The sequence below is a fragment of the Neltuma alba genome, unplaced genomic scaffold (assembly GCF_004799145.2).
Source record: "Neltuma alba isolate B1F8T4 unplaced genomic scaffold, ASM479914v2 tig00011981_pilon, whole genome shotgun sequence".
In the NCBI taxonomy this organism is placed as follows: domain Eukaryota; kingdom Viridiplantae; phylum Streptophyta; class Magnoliopsida; order Fabales; family Fabaceae; genus Neltuma; species Neltuma alba.
The window spans coordinates 21,304-42,542 of NW_021636554.1; the positions used below are offsets into that span (position 1 = coordinate 21,304).

Consider the following 21,239-nt stretch of genomic DNA (forward strand, 5'->3'; position numbering starts at 1 on the left):
AACCACTTTAAAAATTAAATTAAATTATATAATTTTGATTTTGTTATGCCTCTCAATAACTTGATAGATGGAACACAAAAATATAAGTCTGATGTTTAGTCCCTAAAAATAAACAATACTATGATTTAGACTTCGTACAAAACATGGGCCTATAATTTAATTAGTAAAAAAATATATGAAACAATAAAATTTGAAATGCAATAAATATTTAAGAGTAAATTGATATATTGATTAAATAAAATGATGAATTTATTTCTGTTGTGAATTAAGGTTTTGCTTGTTTTAACCTGAAATTAAGTTTTTTTTTTGGTTCAACACCCATTAAATATTAATGTTTAGAATTCAAATTGTGGCGATAGAAAAATAATAATAATAATATGGTGAGAGCCAAAAGTCGTTAGAAAATATCTCTTTCTTATAATTTAGAAGGAATGTCCAAAAAAATACATTTGAATTTTAAAATTTCAAATTAGTCTTATTCACTACATTTTATTAACAATTAATAACATTTGAAAAGCAAATAATAACACATTTTTGTAATCATTCTTAATTTGAGTTTTTAAAATTATAAATGTATTTTTTTTAAGATTTTTCCAATCAAGATGGAAATGGAACATAGGATAAGAGAATGTTGTGAAGTCTGCATAGAACATGAGTTTGTTTCAAAGATTATCCAGGGAATAGTGGAATGTTTTGTTGATGAAAAGTATATATTATACATAATTATTCATATGATAAAAGATTAATTATGATGTCCAAATCTGATTAGGGAGAGAGGATGGCTATATGAAGATGATGGAGTAATCCTCATTTTCAGTAATCACCAAAACCGAATCCCAAGACCATGTTCTCCAAAGAAGTAAATACAAGAGGAGGGTCAATGTGAAATTTAAAAATATGTTTGGTATATGTATGCAATTACTCATCATGAAAAGATAGAATAGATCTGAAATGTATAAATTTGAGTTAAAATATTAATATACTACATCTGGTCCTTAATATAAGACCTTGTTTGACTTTTATTTTGGTTCTAAATATAAAACCCCAATCCACTTTGTTTATCATATTTATACATTTTTTTCAAAGTAATCCTTCTAACAATGATAGTTCTAGTCAATACACTTGATTATCAAGGATATTTTAAGAAAGACAACACCTATTTAGGACAAATAACTAGCTCAACTTACTTCTTTAATCTCCTCAAATTAGTCAACTGGCTCTTATATTAGGACCGGAGGTAGTATATTTTTCTAAGTATAAGTACCCTCCTATTAGATAAAATCCTGTTCGAGATACTGTCAGGCACCTCTCCAATGAGACTTGAATTTTAGTTCATTACGTTATAAGAAACTAGTTCTATTCGCTATATCTAACTCTTATTGATTATATTTTATAGATATTAAAAGAAGAATATAGAACAAAGATATAGTCCCAACTCCTAATATTGGACCTCACTTTCTAGTGGGCCAAAACTTAACCATGACACTGAAAATAGCTGCCACTTTTACACAAGCCCATTGGGCAGCGAACCATGTCCTTATACTCAATTAACCTTACTTCTACCCCCCAAAACAAAAATTCTAACATTATTTGGCACAAGAAAGAAAACAAATTTACCTAAGTCTAGTTGGTAAAAAATTAGCTCATAATTCATAAAATTATAAGTTCAAATTCTACTATCGATATGAGAACCTTATTTATATGCAAACTATAAATACCTTTATAAATGGCAATATGTGATGTTTTATTGTAACTCATGCATATATTGTATTCTTTACAAAAATTCAAACTTGTAACCTTGAGTTTAAAAAAGACTTTTCAATGGTAATTTACAGAATACAAGATAAGTATATGAGAGAAATTTTGTCTCGACTTACATGAAACATGCTTAAAGAAAATTTTCACCATGATCCCAAAACAGGCAATTAAGAGGTGTGGTTGATGTCATTGGACTTTTATTATATTTGTGCTCTCATCTCCACTACTTAGGGGGTGTTTGGCAACCTCCAAATTATGGTTTCAAAAGCACTTTCTGAAAAACGAGGCAAATTCCTCCACATATTTACTTCATAAACCGTAAAAACACTTCTAAAATCATGGTTTGGTTTCTATCCAAACACCCCTTAGTATAAAAACTAAATAATTAATTTATGAATATTAAAAAATTAGTTAAATAAATTATTTGTAATAAATAGATGTTATCTTTTTTGAAATAATCTTATTAATTATGTGCATCTGAATTACCCATTCAATCCTTATTACTAACTTTTTAACATGTGCAGTTGTTATAAGAATTATTTAAGAATAAAATAAATAAATATTAGAGATAAAATATATTGAGTTTTATATTTAATACCAAATTGAATCTCTATTTAGCTCTTAGATTAAAAATAGGGAATAGTATACAGTTTATTAGTGATACATAAATATTTCATTAATTTTTTTGTTGGTGTAAATGTTTCATTTACTTATAAATTAATATTTTTTATTTTAAATATTACTGCTTTTAAAACTTGCTAGTTTTTTTTAACCGTTCTTAATATAAAACTTTATTTAATTTTTATTTTGGTTGTCAATATAAGATCTCAATCCAATTTATTTATCATATTTAGCTATTTTTTCTCAAGATAGTTATTCTATTAATAGTAATTTTAATCATAAACTTGATTAGTAAGGATATTTAAAAAAATAATATTTATTTATTATAAGTAACTAAATTAACTTATTTTTTTTAATCTATTAGTTAAGTAGTGGCAGTGTATGTTAGGGAGTATTTGGATAGAAACCAAACCATGGTTTCAAAAGTGCTTTTATAATTTACAAAATAAATATATAAAAAAATTTGTCTCGTTTTATAAAAAAGTGTTTCTTGAACCATGGTTAGAAATCATAATCGGGTGCGGTTAGATAATTTGACTACTGACACCTCAATCAACGACGTACCCTCAATACCCCGGATGATTATAACCCACCAAAAACATTGGAGTGCGAATATGGCAATGAGATAACCAGAGGCGTTTCACTTCACCACTCCGTTTTATCCTACAAGCTTGACCTGAGTCATCTCCATGATTCCCCTGAAAGCTTCTCAAATTTCCGCTTCGTTCTCCATTTCCAGAGCTAACCCACTTCGCATTTCTCTTCTACGACCTCACTTCCTCGCGCTTCTTCCTCTTCCTTCTACATCCCATCGCCTTAATTGTCCACGTATTGTAAAACTTTCATCTTTCTCAAATTCACCTTCATTCTCGTCACTCTCCGTTATTGTACCCCCCTCGCATCTTCTTAGGGTTTCGGAAATTAGAACCCCAATTCGCAGCGGTGGAGAAGAAAACGATGGAACTTCCACTGAACTGCAGGACTTATCGCCAAACGGTCCTATATATAGGGAAACACTGCAATTGGTTGAGTGCTCCATGTTTGCAGCGCTTACTGGTCTGGTCTACTTCTTGAGCAACTCTCTCGCCATCGAGGTTTGTTAATTTGCATCAGAAAATAGTCTTTCACCAGAAGGTTAATTTAAATATCGACCTGGTGGTTCATTCAATTTGTCGGCACTTTCAAGGTCCATTTGGCTATGCATAGGAAATAAAACTATATATATATATATAGAGAGAGAGAGAGAGAGAGAGATTGCATAATTGTTATGCTTTTTGTTTAATACTGATAGAATTGTTCGAATTCGCATTATAGATGTTTGTTTCAGGTATGCTTTTATCACTTACTGGCTTTACTTCTTCAATGCAGAATTACTTTAGCTGTTTCTTCTCGTTGCCAATAGTAATCTCCTCAATGAGATGGGGTGTTGATGCTGGAAGAAAAACTCTGGTTATTCCTCCCAGAATGCTCTACATCAATTCTTGACGAGTTGTTGCATTATCAGATTTTTATTATTCTAGTGGTCTTCTCATTGTAGGTGGCAACAACTATGCTTTTGTTGGTCTTGTCTGGTCCAGTTAAAGCTTTAACCTTTTTGGTAAGCTTGTTTTCATCCTTATCATGATCAAATTTCTGGCCAATGAGCAACAGGTCTCTGTTTTCCTAACTTCTTTGAAACCGCTATTCATTTAACATTGAATACCTTTTGTATCAGAAAATGAAAAGCTTAGTTCCTTTAGCTCGAATATTTTATGCTTGTTTTTTTTTAATTTATATGTTGCATACTTTTGTGAAGTTGCCTATGATGATATACTTAACTTCTGAACATATCTTTAATGCAGCTTAGGCATGGCATAGTTGGTTTCACGATGGGTACTTTATGGAGGTATGCCATGTACAGAGCTAACGATGTAATGAAACTTGTCCAAATAAATTGTTGTGATGGCTGTCTAACAATGTGGACTTGTAATCTCAAGTCTTAGTATTTATGTTTTGATGCAATTAAACATGCATCGGTGTCCTTTGATTTCTGCATTAAATGAAATGTCTTATGTTTGAACTGAAGGCGACTGTTATAGTATTCTAAACAGGCAGAAGTTGCAAATGACTTTGTTTTCGGACAAGCCAAGCAATTTATTTACGTTTTCATATGTTGCTTTGGATGGTGATTGATTTCTGAAGTACTCGTTGATCTTGCTGGATTAAATAGCTGGTGCTCAAAACTTAGAATTGTGGATGATTATTTTCTTTTAATGTTGAAATAAGATAGTTATACTATGCTGTAAGACCCTAACTGCTTTCTTTTCTCAATTGTGGATCTGGTCAGGTCAGGAGCAAGCTGGAACCTCTCAATCTTCTTGTGCACAATAGTACTGTTCGTTTCCTTTTGCCTTGAGCATCTTATACCTCGTCCGAGCAAATGTCTTCATTGGTTGGCTCCTCCATTTGTGTTTGTATTAAAATATTGATAATTTTTGCAGGTAAGATCGCTGGGTGCTGTGGGCTTTGTCTTGATTTCATCATTCTTGATAAGAGAAAACATTCTAGCTTTGGTAATCCATCAAGCTGCTACTATGTTTAAATTTTGTATCATATCTTATACAAAAACCACTAACAAATGTATTTTTCCTCTATCTTTTGCTGTTGGTGGGGGAAATGGTTCTTGCAGATTACCATTAACATTCATGCTTCTCTAACTTTCGTGCTCACTGCTTCGGGTGTTAATACGATTCCTTCAATGGACGTGATTTATGCCCTTTTTTCCATTCTGGTATGTTCAGTTTTTGGAAGGGCCTTTCTATTTTTATGTTTCTTTCTTGTCACGAAAAATGCTGAGATGTGCTTCTTCTTTCTCAAGGTTTTGCTCAATAGTGGGTGTTTCATGTTCTTGCTCCACATGCTGTACTCTGTATTCCTTGCCAGACTTGGGATGAAGTCTTCGCTGAGGTTGCCAAGTTGGCTGGAGAGGGCTATATGATGCCTTATCTTTGGCCCTAGGGTTGTTCCCAAACTTGTAATCGGAATGTCTCTCATTTCTCTCCTTATTTTTTTGGGTTTTGAGAATTGAGTTGGCATAGTTTCGAGGTTATGTTATGTTGTCAGTTGTTACAATGACACAAATTAAACAGCAAACTATATAGCTATAAGATTAATCTCATACACAGAAAAGCAATGCTTATTCTTCTGCAACTCTGTCATGCGGTTAATGCAATTTTCAAATGTGCCATTCCATCTTATATTTCTAGATTTTAGAGGAGGGATTTTAAGGTAGACTTGGTTTACCACGGTCCAGTTTCATGATTAGCAAATTAATCCTTTCCTTCAGAATGAACATTCAACATAACTTATGCTTGGAAATCAATTGGACACTTCTTCCCCCAAATAAAGCTACACTCACATTAGAGTACACTTCGGTTAAATCACAGGTTTACAAACACACTAATAGTCTCTTTTACCATGTTGCTGGAAATCTAAATTTCATGCAGAGCGGTGCAACAGAAATTCCACCTATCAATCTAATTGTTAAGCCTAGCATCTAGAAAGCATTGAGACAGACTGAAATGGTCTGAAATAAAGAGGGAAGGCCAAAGAAAACGCCTCTCAAACGCTTCCTCGAGACACGCTGAATCTCCGCTAAATAGAACCAAGCCTTCTTCCGTGTTTTTGTCAGTCCAATAATCTGAAGTTTTCTTGATAGAAGAATATGTTGATATATCCTGATTTTTGATCCGGCCACAATGGCTCAAGCATTTTCATGACCACGGCTCTCCTAGAGCTCGTTTTGTCTTTGTCATGATAAATTACTCTGACGAGCCTTCCTAAAAAGTACGGCATGAGGAGGATCTCGCCTGTTTTGGGGACACTGCACAGAGGAAAATGAATTCGTTCATTTGCTCCATCAGGAAGTATAATACGTTTCTGAGTCCATTCTCGAGTCTCGTAGTCCTCCAGGATCGTCAAGTTCAAACCTCTATCGTCGTATCCAACTAAGGTCAAGCATCCACTCAGCTCAACAAGATCTGGGAATTTCAAATGTGGACGGCAATGCTCTTTGTATTTATACCCATCAGGGATATCGATCTGCCTGAATTGCTCGCTTCTGAGATCAAATGCAAGTATATAAGAAGAGTACTTCCAATGAATTGCACCGTTGACACAAACCCCTCTCTTATCCTCCAAAAACCAGTTCGTCGGACGGATGTGTGTTGCCGTAGCGTTATTAACAAGCTTCCATGAATTAGTAGCATCACCAATGGTAAAGATCTTGAACTCGTGAGAATCATTATATTTCAGCAACCGGAGAACCTTGAATTCATCTCGGATCGGGTCATACCCAAAATGGGTCGAAGCACGAAATTTATCTCTTACGGAGGAATCATCTGGGAGTGTAATAATTTGCCGAGTGGTTGGATTGAATATATGAGCGAAAGCCTTGGAATTAGACGAATTCTTGGGATGCAAGCAGAGCAGGCCATTCACGCATTGAACGTCGACCATGGAAGCGTTAAGATTGGGAATGGTGGCGATGTGGGTGGCCAAAGGAGGGTCAGCTTGCCCTGGGGAGATGGGTGCGGAGAAAACTTGAAGTTCGGAGGTCGCGACAGCGGAGGCGGGGCAGACGAAGAGGAGGTGGCCGGAGGTGGGGTAGAAGGATTGGCGAAGAGCAAGAAAGTGGGGATCGCGGACGATGGAGGGCCAAGATTTGCAGAAGTACCTGCATCGAACTAGAGACACGGTTGGAAGCGGGGGGAGAATGTGATGAAAGAGAACGTCGTCTGGAAGAGAATCCAGAGAATCCATGGAGATCGATCACTGAATTACAGCCTCCGTACGTCGGAATTAAGTAATTTTCTCTCTCTATTCAAAGATCGATACTGATCCACAGCGGCCTTGCTCCTACACTGTCCTTGAAGTTGATCGATCCTCAATTTTTGAGTTTGTTAACCATCTTCTTTTATTTTTCAAGGTGCAGGGGCAAAATGATTAGTTGTCCAGGGGATAACACCATAAGTCGCCACCGACCACAGTTAGATAAGGTTCCATGTTGAAGTAACATATTTATGTGTGTGTTTAAATTATATTAAATAAAAGAAGAAGTTTCAAGAACAACATGGATTTGTTTTTTTTTTTTTTCCCTCGGCACGGAACATGATGCTCATTTGTTGAAATTTTTGTAGTAATTATATTATATTCTTAAAAATACTTTTTAATAATTTTTCTTACACTTATTTAGATAGAGAGAAAATCAAGGAGAAAAATAGAAGGAGAAATTAGCTTCGCCTGTTTAGACAGGAGAGAAAGAGTTGGACGAAGGAAAATGATGTGGATTTTATGCCCGATTTTTTCTTCAGATTTTTTCTTTATTATATATGGAGAAATTGGGGAAGAAAAAGAAATTTCCGTGGTTGCCGCTCCTCTTGCCATGTACATCCTTAAATTCTTCCTCTTCATATTTATTTATTTTTGTTATATTTGAAAAATTATTCACTTTTTATTTTTTATCTTAAAAAATATTTTTATTAAATAATTTGGTTTTAAAATATAATAGTGCTGATATTAGTATAATTTTCCTGTTGCAATATTTAATTTTATTTCACTTTAAATACTATGTATTATGATAAGAATATTTTAGTCATTTAAATATTTGTTCTCTTTTTTTTCCTTTCCTATCTGGGTAAGAAAGATGATAACATTTTCTTTCTTTCTATTTTCTCTTCTCTTAACTTTTCTTCCCATCAGGGTCTGTTTCTTTACTCCAGTTTTCGATATACGCTGAATTTTATTCCACAGAAATTATGTCAAAATGACTTGTTCAAGTCAATATAATAAATTTAATTTGCATTTGTATCATTGATCCTTCTTCCCAGTGCATCAGTTCCAGAACTTGTAGATTTATTATGACATCACACATTAATCTATGTTGTTATTGTTGGATAATGAGCTGTGGACTAATTTCAAGTTAGTTTCAAGACATTCTCCAGAATCCTTAATTAACATCCACATGCAACAAAAACAGAGATAAAAAGAGGATTGGAAAATTTTAGTATTTATTTATTTGTTTATTTTGTCAAGCGGGAAGCATCCACGAAGATATCATGTGTCAACCAATTATTGACGCGTGGTCGCGCACAATATGAAATGTGAGACCCATTCTTTTGACTTTGATCTGTGTGTGGTGACATAAATGGCTCCCTACAACTTATGAATTAAGATCCGCATGACAACAAAACGTACTCGATATGACTTAGAAGGTGTCTGTCTAACTCTAAAAATACTTTTGGAAAATATTTTCTTACAAATTAAGATAAATTTTTTTATATATTTACATTGTATACCGTAAAAATGCTTTTAAAGTCATGATTTTGTATCTACCCAAATGCCATCTTAGTATTGATAATTTAAAATTTATTTTTATAATTTAATGATAATAGAGGAAAAGGACATAGAGACACCCCTCTGCACATTCGTTGAGGGCCAGATCACGACAAGATACTCACCAGCCGGCCATAGCCGATCATCCCCAGCCAATTTTGAAAGTGAGGTACTTTTTTGAATGCGCAATTGTGTTGTTTATAATTTAATGTCTGATTGACAAATTTAGTACTATTCTATCCTAAATATATAAACTAGTTAGTGGTTTTAGTTAATAGTTTTAAATATAAAATCCCAATCTATTTTATCTTTCAAAATTTATATTCTTCCGGTCCTAAATGTAAGACCCTTACTAAAAAGTCTTATATTTAGAACCAGAAGAGTAATATGTTTTAAAAAATATTCCCATAATTCTAAGGTATTTCCACCTAAGTGTTATTTTAATGTACATGATTAAATAATTATAGTCTAAAAAAATCAACATACATTTCTTGTAAATAACTGACTTAACTAATTTTTTTTAATCTTCTCAAATTAATTATCTAACTCCTATATTAAAAACTAGAGACAATATATGATTTATGCAGATTTGTTGCGAGTTTATTTTTACTGAAATGAAATACTACTTTATTAATATAAAATCTAGTTTGAAGTTCAAATTAAACTATAAATTAGATTTTATATTATCAAAGACAGAAAATAGTTTTTTTTTTCATACATAAAATGTATGTACACAAATGACTGGCGCAGAGCAACCCTAACTTTTCACCCTTTTTCAGAACAAACAAAGCTATGACAAAATCATATATAAAAAGAGGACAAAGTCTAAAAAAATTCAGTTGAGAAACATATTAATTTCAAACCAAGTCTAAAAGCACTCTTAACAGCAATAAAGCAAGATGTTAAAGAACTCACATGAGTCAACATTTTACATCAACCCCCCAAAAGAAAATTCCAGAAGTATTGTCAATTTAATATTGCACAGGGTCAGAAAAATGTGCCCCACTAAAACGAAATTCCTAGTGTGATTTATTAGAATTTTTTATATCAACTAAGAAGTTATGCTTACCATAATTTATGAATAATACAAGAACTTGATGCCAAGTTGTAGAATAAGAACTAAAGTGTTCAAAGCTACTGCCAAGCATGAAGCTTTGAAAGCTCACAACACAAAGACATTTTACAATAAATGATTCAATCATTAAGCCCAAAAGTTTTTTTTTTTATAAAAAAAAAGAAATTAAAAAAATGGAATAAACGATTCAGTGATTCAAAACATGAAACCAAGTCGAAGAATTGACAAGTCATTCGTATTCCTGTCCAAAAATAAGAAAATCTATATAATTTTTTTTTCCCTTTGCAATTAAGTCAAAGTTGTTTACTGTTACAGCGATCATCATAAACAATGATTGGTCAAAAATTGAAGGAAAATTCTATAAACTGAAATTCTGCCCGCATTTTTCTGACAGACTTTCCCGCTGAAGTAACTGAAATAGCAATTTAAAGTAACACAAAAAGGCAATAAACAATATGTTCAGCCAACAAAAAATAATAACGAAAAAAGAGAAAAAATTCTGTATAGTTGAAGAAGACATCAGTTCACAATAGAAGACATCTCTTCAAGAACATAAATTATGAATATGACAAGGACATACCTAAAGGAAAACATTGTTAAATCTAAGCTTCTTTCCTTGTTATCCTGGAATCAAGCAAAAGGTCAGATAGTAAGTATCAAAAGCCCATCATCCGCAATGGCTAGATAAATGAAATGAGTAACACTTAACCGCAAGAAGCCACTTAGATTACAGTAATAACATATGATACTAAATCCGATTCTTAATATAAAAGTAAGTGGAAGGTTGGATTTAAACCTAAATATAAGATTTCAATCCATCTTATCTTCCAAATTTATAATTTTTCCCCCTAAATAATTCTATTAATTCTAAAGAGTTCCCACCAACAGGTAGTTTCAACACATGATCAAAGAGGGTAGTTTAGGAAAGTTAATATACATTTGTTACAATTAACCAACTTAACTAATGTCCTTAATATTCCTAAATTAGTTATCTAGCTTTAGTATTAAGGATCGAAAGTAGTATTATTTATGTACAAAAGAGATGAAGTGAAGACAACGTTGAGGGAGGAACAAGTGCCAGAATTTACAAATAGCACATCAGTCTAGTAATGATAATTTACCTGAAACAATATATTCCCAAGGCGGTTGTAATCTCATGAATGACAGATGTCGCAAAGTGCAAGTAAAGAGTCACTGTTAAGAGAAACAGACATCAAGCAAGCAGAGAGCAACGTCAATTAATTTCCCATGTAATCCCCCTCAAATATCAACCAAAACTGAGCCTTACAAAATTTAACTACAAGTTGATTTTTTTTTCTCAGTAAGATGAGTAGCTTTACTTCCCAGGCAGACCACACGTATAAATTATAAATTGGTTCTGAATTGAGACAAGTAATTTGCAAATAATAACATGACAGAATATGCTGGTGTATGTTCTGTGGTGTTGACTCTACAATACGTTTGGGAATTGCCGGATCATTTCAGACCCCAGAGATCTCTTATCCTCTGGCCTATAACTTTTTTATTTTTTTGCCCCACAAAATCTTCTGGGCCTTTTCACTTATTTATTTCTTTTCTCTGATTATAACTACCCAAAAATAAAATAATGTTAACTGCACCTGTGAATGCACAATAACCTAGAAGAACCAGTCTCTCATCCACCAAAGGAACCCTGCCACATAATTTGATGAACTTGTGTGAGGGGACAAAAACAACAAAAAGCAAATAACATAAAGTACATCTATCAATCGAAAGTGCAATAAGACATACCCATCATTCAGCCTTGATGTAAGTGCATTAGCAATAGCGAATGGGAGATACAGCAGGGACTGTACAATGGAAACAATCCTCGAATCAATTATCTCAGTGCAAAGATTTGACAGTGAGTCACATCTAAGAAACCAGGTACTTCGGGTTTTGAACTAAATATTCTCATTTTCAGTTAACCAATGAAGGATGTGCCCCCAATTAAATCATATCTTGAACCGTTAATAGAGTCCTATAAATCAAAATAGATTATTCAGCCAATGATGCATTTCATAGAACCAAGGAAAATAGAGCTAAGATTTTATTTGTAGTCCAAAGCGAGTATAAAACTACAAATGTTGAGTCCTGATGAGGAAGTGCCAAAAACAATTGCCAACATAACACAGAAAAATACCTATGCATGGTTTTTATTGACCTGAAAATTGCTCATAGTTGAATATCAAAAGAAGTGCTATGGAAGCCCCGGAAAAGATAATTCTTCATGTTTACAAATATTCGACATCTAAGGGACATGCATGAGTGGGCAACGACGATTATAAGAACTCCGAGAGCATAGGTATAGGTTGGGTGGTTGAAATAGAAAAATGCATCAAAATTCATTTGTGATTGCAAAATGCCTATTACGATAAAAAGTTTTACCATATAGTTACAAGACTAGCGATGTTACATAATAGAGAACGTTGGGTTTCAAAGGGAGAAGAGTCAAAGGACAAAAAATGTCCCAATGGATGTGTGGTTATAAAAAAAAAAAAATAGTGCCTATAATGATTGTATGAGGAAAACTTGGTGTAACATCCATCAAGGAGGAAATGGTAGAAAATCGATTAAAAGTGATTAGAACATCAACAAAGAATGCCACGACAAGCACACCCACATAAATGCATCATCCTAAATAGTCACTAGTTGTATTATGAGACAATATCCAAAATGGGAAAGTTAACAGCTATGAAAAAAATCTCCAGCATTTAACATAATGAAGCTCAATACCATGCACATTCCAGTTTTTAAGCCCTTGGGTTCATCACATAAGTGGGACAAAATCATCCTTCCCTGCAAAATTAAGCTTACTTCTATGAGCATTGGAGTGAAGAATTAGATTGTCCACAATGGTGGAGCTAAGGGCGGCAGACTATAGTCTGCCCAAGAATTACCAATTTACCACAACACTTATAAGAATATGATGGATAGCGGTAGAGATGAAGAAGCAAGAGGAGAGGAGACAGAGACAGAGAGAGAACGAGAGAGATAGCTGAATAGTGCACTGAATATTACAAAAACTTAGCTTCTGGATACAAGACATGTTCCTTATATAGGCTTCTAACTCTTAAACCTTCTAACGACTCCCATATTACAACTGCCTAACCACCTTATACCTACCTGACAATGTTAATTACAAATTATACACCAGAATACAAATGACTAACAAAATGTCTGCACTGGAATTTTTTATTATTTAACAAACAAAGGGTCCTTAATTTTTTTAGAAATCCAATAAGAATTACTCAAACAAAAGCTCTGTGTGCCCTGATATAACACCACAGCATAAAATCACACTTTCAACGAAGCCGGATGTCATATAGAAAAATAAATAAAAATTGAAATGAAACAACGCATCCTACAGAACAAAATTTTTAGTCAATATCAAGATATGTGGGAAGGTGTCGACAAGACCAAGAAGAGCTTCCAGAAACAAAGGAAAAATGAATTTTGTACAGATTGAAATCTGAAAATAATAAATTATTTATCAAATGGGAACTGAACACGTGGCTTCTGAAACCATTTTAGACCACCGTGCAACAGTACGTGTGAATTGGTTGAGGTGCTCCTTTTTCAGTACTTTAATTTAAATCCGTTCATCCTCCAAACAGCCAATGATTATTTATATACATTTTCACAGCAAGTAACCAGCTAAAACGTTATCTGTATATGACGTAAAAGACAGTAATGCCACAAAAAATCAGGGTGAAATTCTTGAGCGATTATAATTTAATTGAGAAACACAGCTTACCACCAGAAACCCAAAAGCAAGCCCCGTTCCTATAATAACTAAGTGTGGGTAGTTTCCAAGGATGTCTGATGGCGATAAATATTGCCTGCCCACAAATACAGGAAACTGTGTTTACATCTACAACGGAAAAGAACATGCACTTCTGAACAAAAATGGGAACCAACGAAAAAAGAAAGAGCATGACTTAAGTTATACCACAGTAAAACTCCTCCCAAGAGGACAGCGAATGGGTAAAGCTGCACAAAAAGAGAACACATCAACCAGGAAACTAGAATTTGGGAAAATATCCATGACAAAAGGTTTTACCATTGCCAGTGCAAGTGACATGCTTCCATTCCTTGACTTAACTACCTTGTAAACGTTACAGACACTGCACAAAACCAAAGGTTGACATTTCAAGCATGTCACATAGTTAGCGACTGGTAGTGTATACAGAAACATAGGAATGATTTTCAACTCTTTTGGGTAAGTAGAATCATATTGGACATATAACAAGAAGATCCATGTATGTAATGAAAGATGGAGAGATTTTTCATGTTATCTATGAGAACCTGATAGAAGACCTAATGTCATCTATCTTCTGCCTTACTCAACAATTTCAGGCTACTACCATCTCACGAAGTATATGGTACAGAACGGTCTGCCTAAACGTTTTTGACAAATTTACCATTAAACTAGAATGCATGCTTTCGTATGAAAAAAATTGAACTTGTAAAGTAACGCCAGTGCTGAAAAGCTTGAACATTAATATCATCAGATATACGTACTTGAATGTGACTGTTGGTATAACACCGAAAGCTATCATAATAAACAATACAGCTCTGTATGTAGGAATTCCTGAAACCCAGAAGAATCAAACTCATAATTTTACTGAAAGAATTTGCAGAATGACTAGGTTATATGCAGACAAGAACATCAAGACACACAAGAAAGAAAATAAAAGTAATTTGATAGGCCGAGTACAATAGATTCAGAAACATCTTCCTACTGGGAATGCCATAAAAATATGACATTAGTGATAGGAACAACTCTCACTAGTCTCAAAGTAAATGAAAGGCATATTTGAATTTACCATGATAAATTGAAGCATAAGAAACGAGAAAGATTGCACAAAGTCAAGAGCAAACCCCCCCCCCCCAGGGGGGCGGGGGGTAATTTAAGAAGTTCGTTTACGAGTACACTGGAACAGGTTGCGAGAAATTCTAATGGTTTATCAGAGTACCATGTTATTCATAAAGCCTAAGTAACAGTCAAGGATACTTTGCCACCTAAAGTTATGACATTGATTAAATAGGCATATAAAAAATTAGTAACATCATATTTTTTATATAATCCCCCCCCCCAAAAAAAAAGAAAAACAACCCAACTCCCCTGTGCAAATGGTTTGAAACCCAAAAGGCATTTATATGTGATGGCATGCTAGACATATAAATATCATTCGTCTGTTTTATCCTAACAGCTTAAACTTTTGGGGATCACTAGTGTTTGGCAGATAATATAAAGTTATAAACATAGTAAGAATGGATATAAAGTTGCCTCCAAATCACATGAAACAGGGTTGCGAAAGAAATTCCAAAGGATACTACTAAGGAAAAGTGACTATAAGTGAAACTTGGTACAAACAGATAAGTAATCATATACGTAAAGAATAGAGCTCATATCAAAACCTTTAGGTCTCAAAAATAGAGCTCAAATCAAAACCTTTAGGTCTCAAAACTGACCAGTATACCATACAATGAAGGACAGTCTTACCACCAATAAAAGGCACCCAGTTTAGAAAGGGTATAGACTTTCCAAATTGCTGAACCCACCACTCAGCACCTAAAGATCGGGATAGTAAAATAAGTTGATCAAGGGCAGATAGATGAAAAATCACATTGAATGTTACAAAATGCCAAATTAAGAAATAGAACTAGAAAAACAGCATACCCACAGCAGCCGTAAAAAAATGACAGACGTAAATAAGCATAAGACCCTCTGTAGGTCCATTGACAACTGGCAATATGAGTGTGTTTGTGAAATAGCTGCATTCAAAACAACATTCAAAAGAAAATCAATAATGCTAGTGAAAAAATATATACAGAAAAGACAATTGAGAAGAATAAATAAAAAAGGATCATATGCAATCATTTAAAAAAAAAAGTGTGATTTTACAAAGAAAGATATACTAAAGAAAGCATCCATTTAATAATAACAGTATAAACAGGACTATTGGCATATGATATAATATTTTTTTCAAAACCATTAAAAAAGGAACCTCCATTTGAGTATTCCAACTTAGCCAGAAGCACCTAGTTCTGGCAAAAGGGTAGTCAAAACAAAACTCAAGGCACTGCATAAAATTAATGGAGTTTCCTATTTGTTTTAAAACACAGAGAGAGAGAGAGAGAAATCTATGTAATATTTTATCTGGCGTATAACAATAACCACAATAACTTACTGCTCCCATGTTGCACCATAAAATGGAACTGCAGATATTAACCAGAACCAAAAAGTACTTCTTCCACACATAGCAGTGCTCCCAAAAGCCAATGATTCAAACTGATACAAATTTTAATAGATGATCGTCATTATTCTCTTTCAGAGGTTAAAGAATTAAAGATAACAACCAAAACAGCGGACATACTGTACAAGCAAGCGCATCACATCCTGCAACATGGTATAATATATATTCATCACCATCACATTGCATGGATAAAGATAAACAATTAGGAAAAAAAAAATGAAGATGCAAATTCACCATGATCAAACAGCTCCCCCAGTGGGCTGGAAGAATTTGTCCTTCTAGCTTGCTTCCCATCCACAGCATCGAATGTCTAGCATATATTTCCCAAAATATATATATATCAGTAACATAATATGCTAGGAAAATATAGGAAACTCAGTTATCATTTAATAAATTTCACTCATACTGTCATACATGAACTCCTAAAAGTAATGCATAAAATTGACAGAATGGGAAAGTTGAATAAATAAAAATAGCTCAACAATTATAATTACAAATAAAAAATCACAAAAATCCAGTTTGAAAATATAGAATTCTGTTCAGTAAATTCTTCCATAATAAGAAATAGGATGTCAAATCTAAACATGCGTCAAAATCAGATTATTCTAATATACGACAACAGACACACACAACAAAGCCATCAACAATTAAATCCCAGGGTTTCATTAAACTCAAATAAGCACATGAAAACAGCACCGCATGATATTCAAAAAAGCAGATAGCAAATATAAGAAATGAGATCAAGGCAACGAATTAAGAAAAGTAACAAGATTTTATTAGGCTAAAATCAACCCCAAAAAAAAAATGGAGCATATAATACTGCTATATGAGCAATATAAGGACCTAGGCAGACCTGATATAAAAACAGAAGTAGTCCATGAGCGAAATGAACCCATCTTGGTGGAGGTGAGTCCAATTGAGGTGAGTATATCTGCATCAATAGTTAATAAGGAAAACTTAGCATTGTTTGATGATTCACAGTCTCAACTTTCAATACAGCCAATCGCAGGGTCCAAATTTCCTTCCATGAACATCAAAGGTAAAATTCAACTATTCTAACAATGAAATGTTCTATGAAGGCATCCCAAAAAAAAAAAAAAAAAACATGAAATTAACCAGCAACCTTAACAAGACTACATATAAATGATATTCACTCATAACAAATTTCAAGATATTATTTGACAAAAAGAGAAAATAGAAAGTTAGGCATAACAAAAGTGCAAAATTTATCACACTCCTATGAGTGTCAGCATTGTGAAATAGGATAATTGTTAGCTCAGGTCTCACTTACATAGCCAAGCAGTGCAGACACCAGTAAAAACATGAACCCAGTAAGAGTTATCTGTAACCAACAACAAGTGAATTATCAGTGCCAAGGATAAGTTCATGATGTCAAAATAAACAGTTGTGGACTAATGCTACAATGAGAACTCACAAAGACGTACCATATTTGGACTGCAAATCCCAGGTTATCAATATGCCAACAGATGGGGAAAATACAAGAAAAGGGCAGAAGTTAGTGCAATCCAGAACTCATAAACTAAACTGGCACTCAGTAAGGTCTAACCAAAACTACTACCAAAGAGTAAATAAAAATATTGTCTTCTTACATTTGTGTTTGTCTGTGTTTTTATTTGAAAACCAGAACAGATTAAACATGTCTCTAGTCAAAATGAGGAAGTGGAATTTTGGCAAGTTGCAAGCATTTTAGCTCCCAACAACAGATCATATGAACAGAAAGTTATTGGATGTCATTAATTATTAAATCTCACAAATGTTAGGTTATTGTCATTCGCATCCTAATGTTATTAATCTTAGACAACTGGAGAATGAGGATTTAAACAAAAAAGTTCAGTAACAGCCCTTCCAAATACAAATATCTGTCGGTCTATTCTCAGCATGGACTACTCTAACGGCAATAATAACTGCTTGAAGTTCAATAACAGAAACTAAACCCACACTAATTCCTAAATTTTATACACCCGGATCCTAAGGATCTGTTTGGTACAAGAATGGAATAGAATAAAATAAAATAAAAAAGGTGATTTTAAGGATGAAAAATATCCTAGGATCCCAGCTTAGAAAACCACAAAAAGAAAAGGATATTTGATGTTAAATAATTATAATAAAAATATCATAGACATTAAGAAAATTCCTGAAACCAGAGGGGCCCTAAATTAATGAATCATAAATAAGGTTGACGATATACTGATGCTAATTTTCACTTCTGGAATGCATGTTTACGCAAACTGACAACACTATTTGCCAGTATATTACAATAATGTTATATTGAACAATTACAAGGTATTCAATAAAAGAACTTGAGAAAATATGATATAGTATACTGAAAGTGAACAAATATTTATTACTATAAAACAGGCAAGTCATAATAACATTATTTCCAAAGATGGAAGTACTCACGGCATCCATAAAGGGAAGAGAGTAACAAAGCGACTCCAGAACGGCTGGAGAACATATTTAGCGAGGTAGGAATGATCTACACCACTATATTTGTATCTATGCAGAGCTGCCACCCCATGAGCACCAATATAACCCATTATCTCAGACAAACCCTGAAATTCTTTTCCTTCAAAGACCAACTAAGCCTCTACACGACCTGCAGAGCTTTGAAAACGAATAGCTATGGGAATTTGTTTGATATCAATAACAAAAGACTACAGAAAATAAAAATGTATGTTAAAAGACAAATTGAAATAACTTCAGAGATGACAAGCCTGCTACAACACAAACTGATTTATATAAAAACAAAAGGCCAGTACTTTGGTTTGCGTTGAACGTGCACATTTCCCAAACTAAAGAAGATTGGACCCGACCAAATCAAACTATAACGGATCTAGAGGTAGAAAAAGCCAATCTTTATGAAGAATAAGAAATGGGAAACGTACAGATCAGGAAAGCTAACAAGTCTGCAAATCCAACAGAATGAAAGAAAGGGGGGAAAACAAAAAATGCAGAAACAAGTCTCATACCTCTCCGAACCGCAGAGGCGGTGCAGGCCCAGGGAAAATGGCAGAATCGGAACCCTGCAAAGCTGGAGCTAGTAATAATAAAAGGAGAGTGGGTAAACAAACAACACTTGATACTAGCCCTTGTCCTTCTCCTCTGATAGCAACGGCAACCAGGGGAATAAGATATAATTAAACTAAATTACATTGTTACATTAATTAATGAATAATTAATTACCATGAATGGTTTGTCTTTGGCCATTGAATAGCTTATTAGCCTCTTACCTGTGAGAGAGAGAGACCGTTCAAATTAAATCCCGTCTCCTAGACGCCATCTTAATCTCAATTCCACAACGAAGAGAGAAGGGAAGGGGCCTTTGATCTTCCCTTTGAGAACTAACAGTACTACACTTTATACTTTACAGCATCAAAAGTTGCTTTTGAGATTCTATAATGAAAAATTTATTGCAAGTTTTCTTTACAAAAGATTGTTAATTATTAATTATATTAAGAACTATTTGACTAATTTAAAAACTAATTGTATTAGTTATTTATAATAAGTAGGTGTTGTTTTTCTTAAAATATTTTTGCTAAGAACTATCATTATATAAGAACTACATTAAAAAAAAAGATAAATATGAAAGATAAAACGGATTGAAGTCTTATATTTATTATCAAAATAAAAGTTAATTAAACTCTTATATTAAGAACTCGAGAGATTAAGAAATGTGGGACCACAAAATTATTCCCTTAAAAATACTATAAAAAAAAGAATTAACAGATAATATATTAAGTTTTATTTTTTCCTCTTTTTTTTTTTTGAATTGCTTCACCCGGTATCCTGGTCAACCCCTCAGGAAATCACAAACCAGATTAATCCGGGTTGGGAATTGGAGGACCCATATGGGTCTACCACTTGCGCTGCTGCGTGCCCAAAAAATCGAATCCATAATCTTTGGTTAAGTTGGAACAATCCCCTAACTAGTTGATCCAAGCACTCGGTGGTTATTATTTTTTCCTCTTTAACTTAACAAACAACAACTCATGTTTCGCAACCAAAAAAAAAAACAACTCATGACATTTTTCTTTTTTTTTTTTGACCGGAGAACATGACATTTTTCTTGACAATATATAGTTTATCATAATTTTAAAAATAGACTAGTCATATTGAAATAATTTATTTTGTTTATATCATCAATACAAAACAAATGTGGTGGGCTGGTGGCCCAAAAACCCCCTAAACAACTGTGTCATGTATCATATGAGTGCTGGACTATTTTAAAAGCTTTTTTAAGGCAATTATTGAGGTAAATAAACAAAATAAATGTTTATAAATTATTTTAGTTCAAGTATTCAAAAGTTCATACTTCTCTTTCTTCTTCTTTTAAATAGATAAATTTGATCAATATATTAAACGTGTGATCATATTACAATAATAAGAGTTGACTGGATTATTGAGAAGAAAGCCATTGAAAATAATACTACCTCCGATCTTTAATATAAGACCTCATTTGACTTTTATTTTGATCCTAATTATAAGATCATAATCCACTTTGTCTCTTATATTTATGCATTATTTCCCAAGATAGTCCCTCTAATAATAGTAGTTCTAGTCAATAAACTTGATTACCAAAGATATTTTAGGAAAGACAACACATATTTATTACAAATAACTAACTAAACTTATTTTCTTAATCTCCTCAAATTAGTCAACTAGCTCTTATAATTAAGACTGAAGGTAGTAGTCAAAGTCTTTTTTAAAAAAATATACAAAGTTTTTAAAGGCCTTCCCTAAAACAGTAAAACTTGAGTTAATTGATAGATCATAAATATTAAGACCCATTTGGTGATATAATTTACACTGACTCTCATATATAAGACGAGGGAGAATACTTATTTCTTAAACTTTCTTAATTGATATTGAAATTTGTTGTCAATTAGTCTAGCTGGGAGGAAAATGCTCAAAAGTGCTTCATAAAAGAAACGGATATGTTGCTTTCCAATAATTTTTTTTAAACAAAATTCAATGCTATTGAAAATAATGATGATATCATGACAATTTCATATAAAGAAAAAGTTACACAAAATAGCAAAAAGAGGGGAATGTTTTATTTTTAATTTTCATATAATTATGTAATATTTTTAATGTTTAAGGAACAAAAATCT

The 21,239-nt window shown here is 33.2% G+C and overlaps 3 protein-coding genes across 4 annotated transcripts; 1 reads left to right on the top strand and 2 right to left on the bottom strand.

Annotated features, from left to right (window-relative positions):
• Positions 1-2,986: 2,986 nt before the first annotated feature.
• Positions 2,987-5,564, top strand: LOC114720388 (uncharacterized). The gene is made up of 8 exons (XM_028906036.1): positions 2,987-3,473; positions 3,748-3,828; positions 3,917-3,976; positions 4,221-4,264; positions 4,706-4,748; positions 4,860-4,931; positions 5,048-5,149; positions 5,237-5,564. The coding sequence occupies exons 1-8, from the start codon at positions 3,069-3,071 to the stop codon at positions 5,354-5,356; spliced, it is 927 nt and encodes a 308-aa protein (XP_028761869.1). The 5' UTR covers positions 2,987-3,068; the 3' UTR covers positions 5,357-5,564.
• Positions 5,565-5,679: 115 nt separating this feature from the next.
• LOC114720387 (putative F-box protein At4g21240) lies at positions 5,680-7,309 on the bottom strand. The gene has a single exon (XM_028906035.1). The coding sequence runs from the start codon at positions 7,177-7,179 to the stop codon at positions 6,046-6,048; it is 1,134 nt and encodes a 377-aa protein (XP_028761868.1). The 5' UTR covers positions 7,180-7,309; the 3' UTR covers positions 5,680-6,045.
• Positions 7,310-10,013: 2,704 nt separating this feature from the next.
• Positions 10,014-19,398, bottom strand: LOC114720377 (choline/ethanolaminephosphotransferase 1). 2 transcript variants are annotated; one of them, XM_028906024.1, is made up of 21 exons: positions 19,359-19,398; positions 19,098-19,165; positions 18,529-18,724; positions 17,553-17,562; positions 17,399-17,449; positions 16,961-17,038; positions 16,342-16,417; positions 16,228-16,250; positions 16,042-16,142; positions 15,531-15,625; positions 15,354-15,422; positions 14,369-14,438; positions 13,908-13,971; positions 13,797-13,837; positions 13,602-13,686; positions 12,581-12,643; positions 11,597-11,655; positions 11,446-11,498; positions 10,948-11,020; positions 10,407-10,450; positions 10,014-10,238 (listed from the first exon to the last, which is right to left on the bottom strand). In XM_028906024.1, exons 3-20 carry the CDS (start codon positions 18,663-18,665, stop codon positions 10,429-10,431), a joined length of 1,170 nt encoding a protein of 389 aa, XP_028761857.1. In that variant the 5' UTR covers positions 18,666-18,724; positions 19,098-19,165; positions 19,359-19,398; the 3' UTR covers positions 10,014-10,238; positions 10,407-10,428. The 2 variants fall into 2 exon arrangements, with proteins under 2 accessions (XP_028761857.1, XP_028761858.1); XM_028906025.1 differs by lacking the exon at positions 19,359-19,398 and having other exon boundaries at positions 18,529-18,732; positions 19,098-19,211.
• Positions 19,399-21,239: the final 1,841 nt, after the last annotated feature.

Excerpts from the sequence above, each read along its gene's own strand:
- LOC114720377 (XM_028906024.1), bottom strand. The coding sequence starts at position 18,665 with ATGGGTTATATTGGTGCTCATGGGGTGGCAGCTCTGCATAGATACAAA. Across the intron at positions 11,656-12,580 it reads TAAAAACTGGAATGTGCATG|TCCCTGCTGTATCTCCCATT; the intron begins GTATTGAGCTTC and ends TCCATTGTACAG. Across the intron at positions 10,451-10,947 it reads TTGGGAATATATTGTTTCAG|GATAACAAGGAAAGAAGCTT; the intron begins GTAAATTATCAT and ends GCTTGATTCCAG.
- LOC114720388 (XM_028906036.1), top strand. The coding sequence starts at position 3,069 with ATGATTCCCCTGAAAGCTTCTCAAATTTCCGCTTCGTTCTCCATTTCC. Across the intron at positions 4,265-4,705 it reads ACGATGGGTACTTTATGGAG|GTCAGGAGCAAGCTGGAACC; the intron begins GTATGCCATGTA and ends GGATCTGGTCAG. Across the intron at positions 5,150-5,236 it reads ATGCCCTTTTTTCCATTCTG|GTTTTGCTCAATAGTGGGTG; the intron begins GTATGTTCAGTT and ends TTCTTTCTCAAG.
- LOC114720387 (XM_028906035.1), bottom strand. The coding sequence starts at position 7,179 with ATGGATTCTCTGGATTCTCTTCCAGACGACGTTCTCTTTCATCACATT.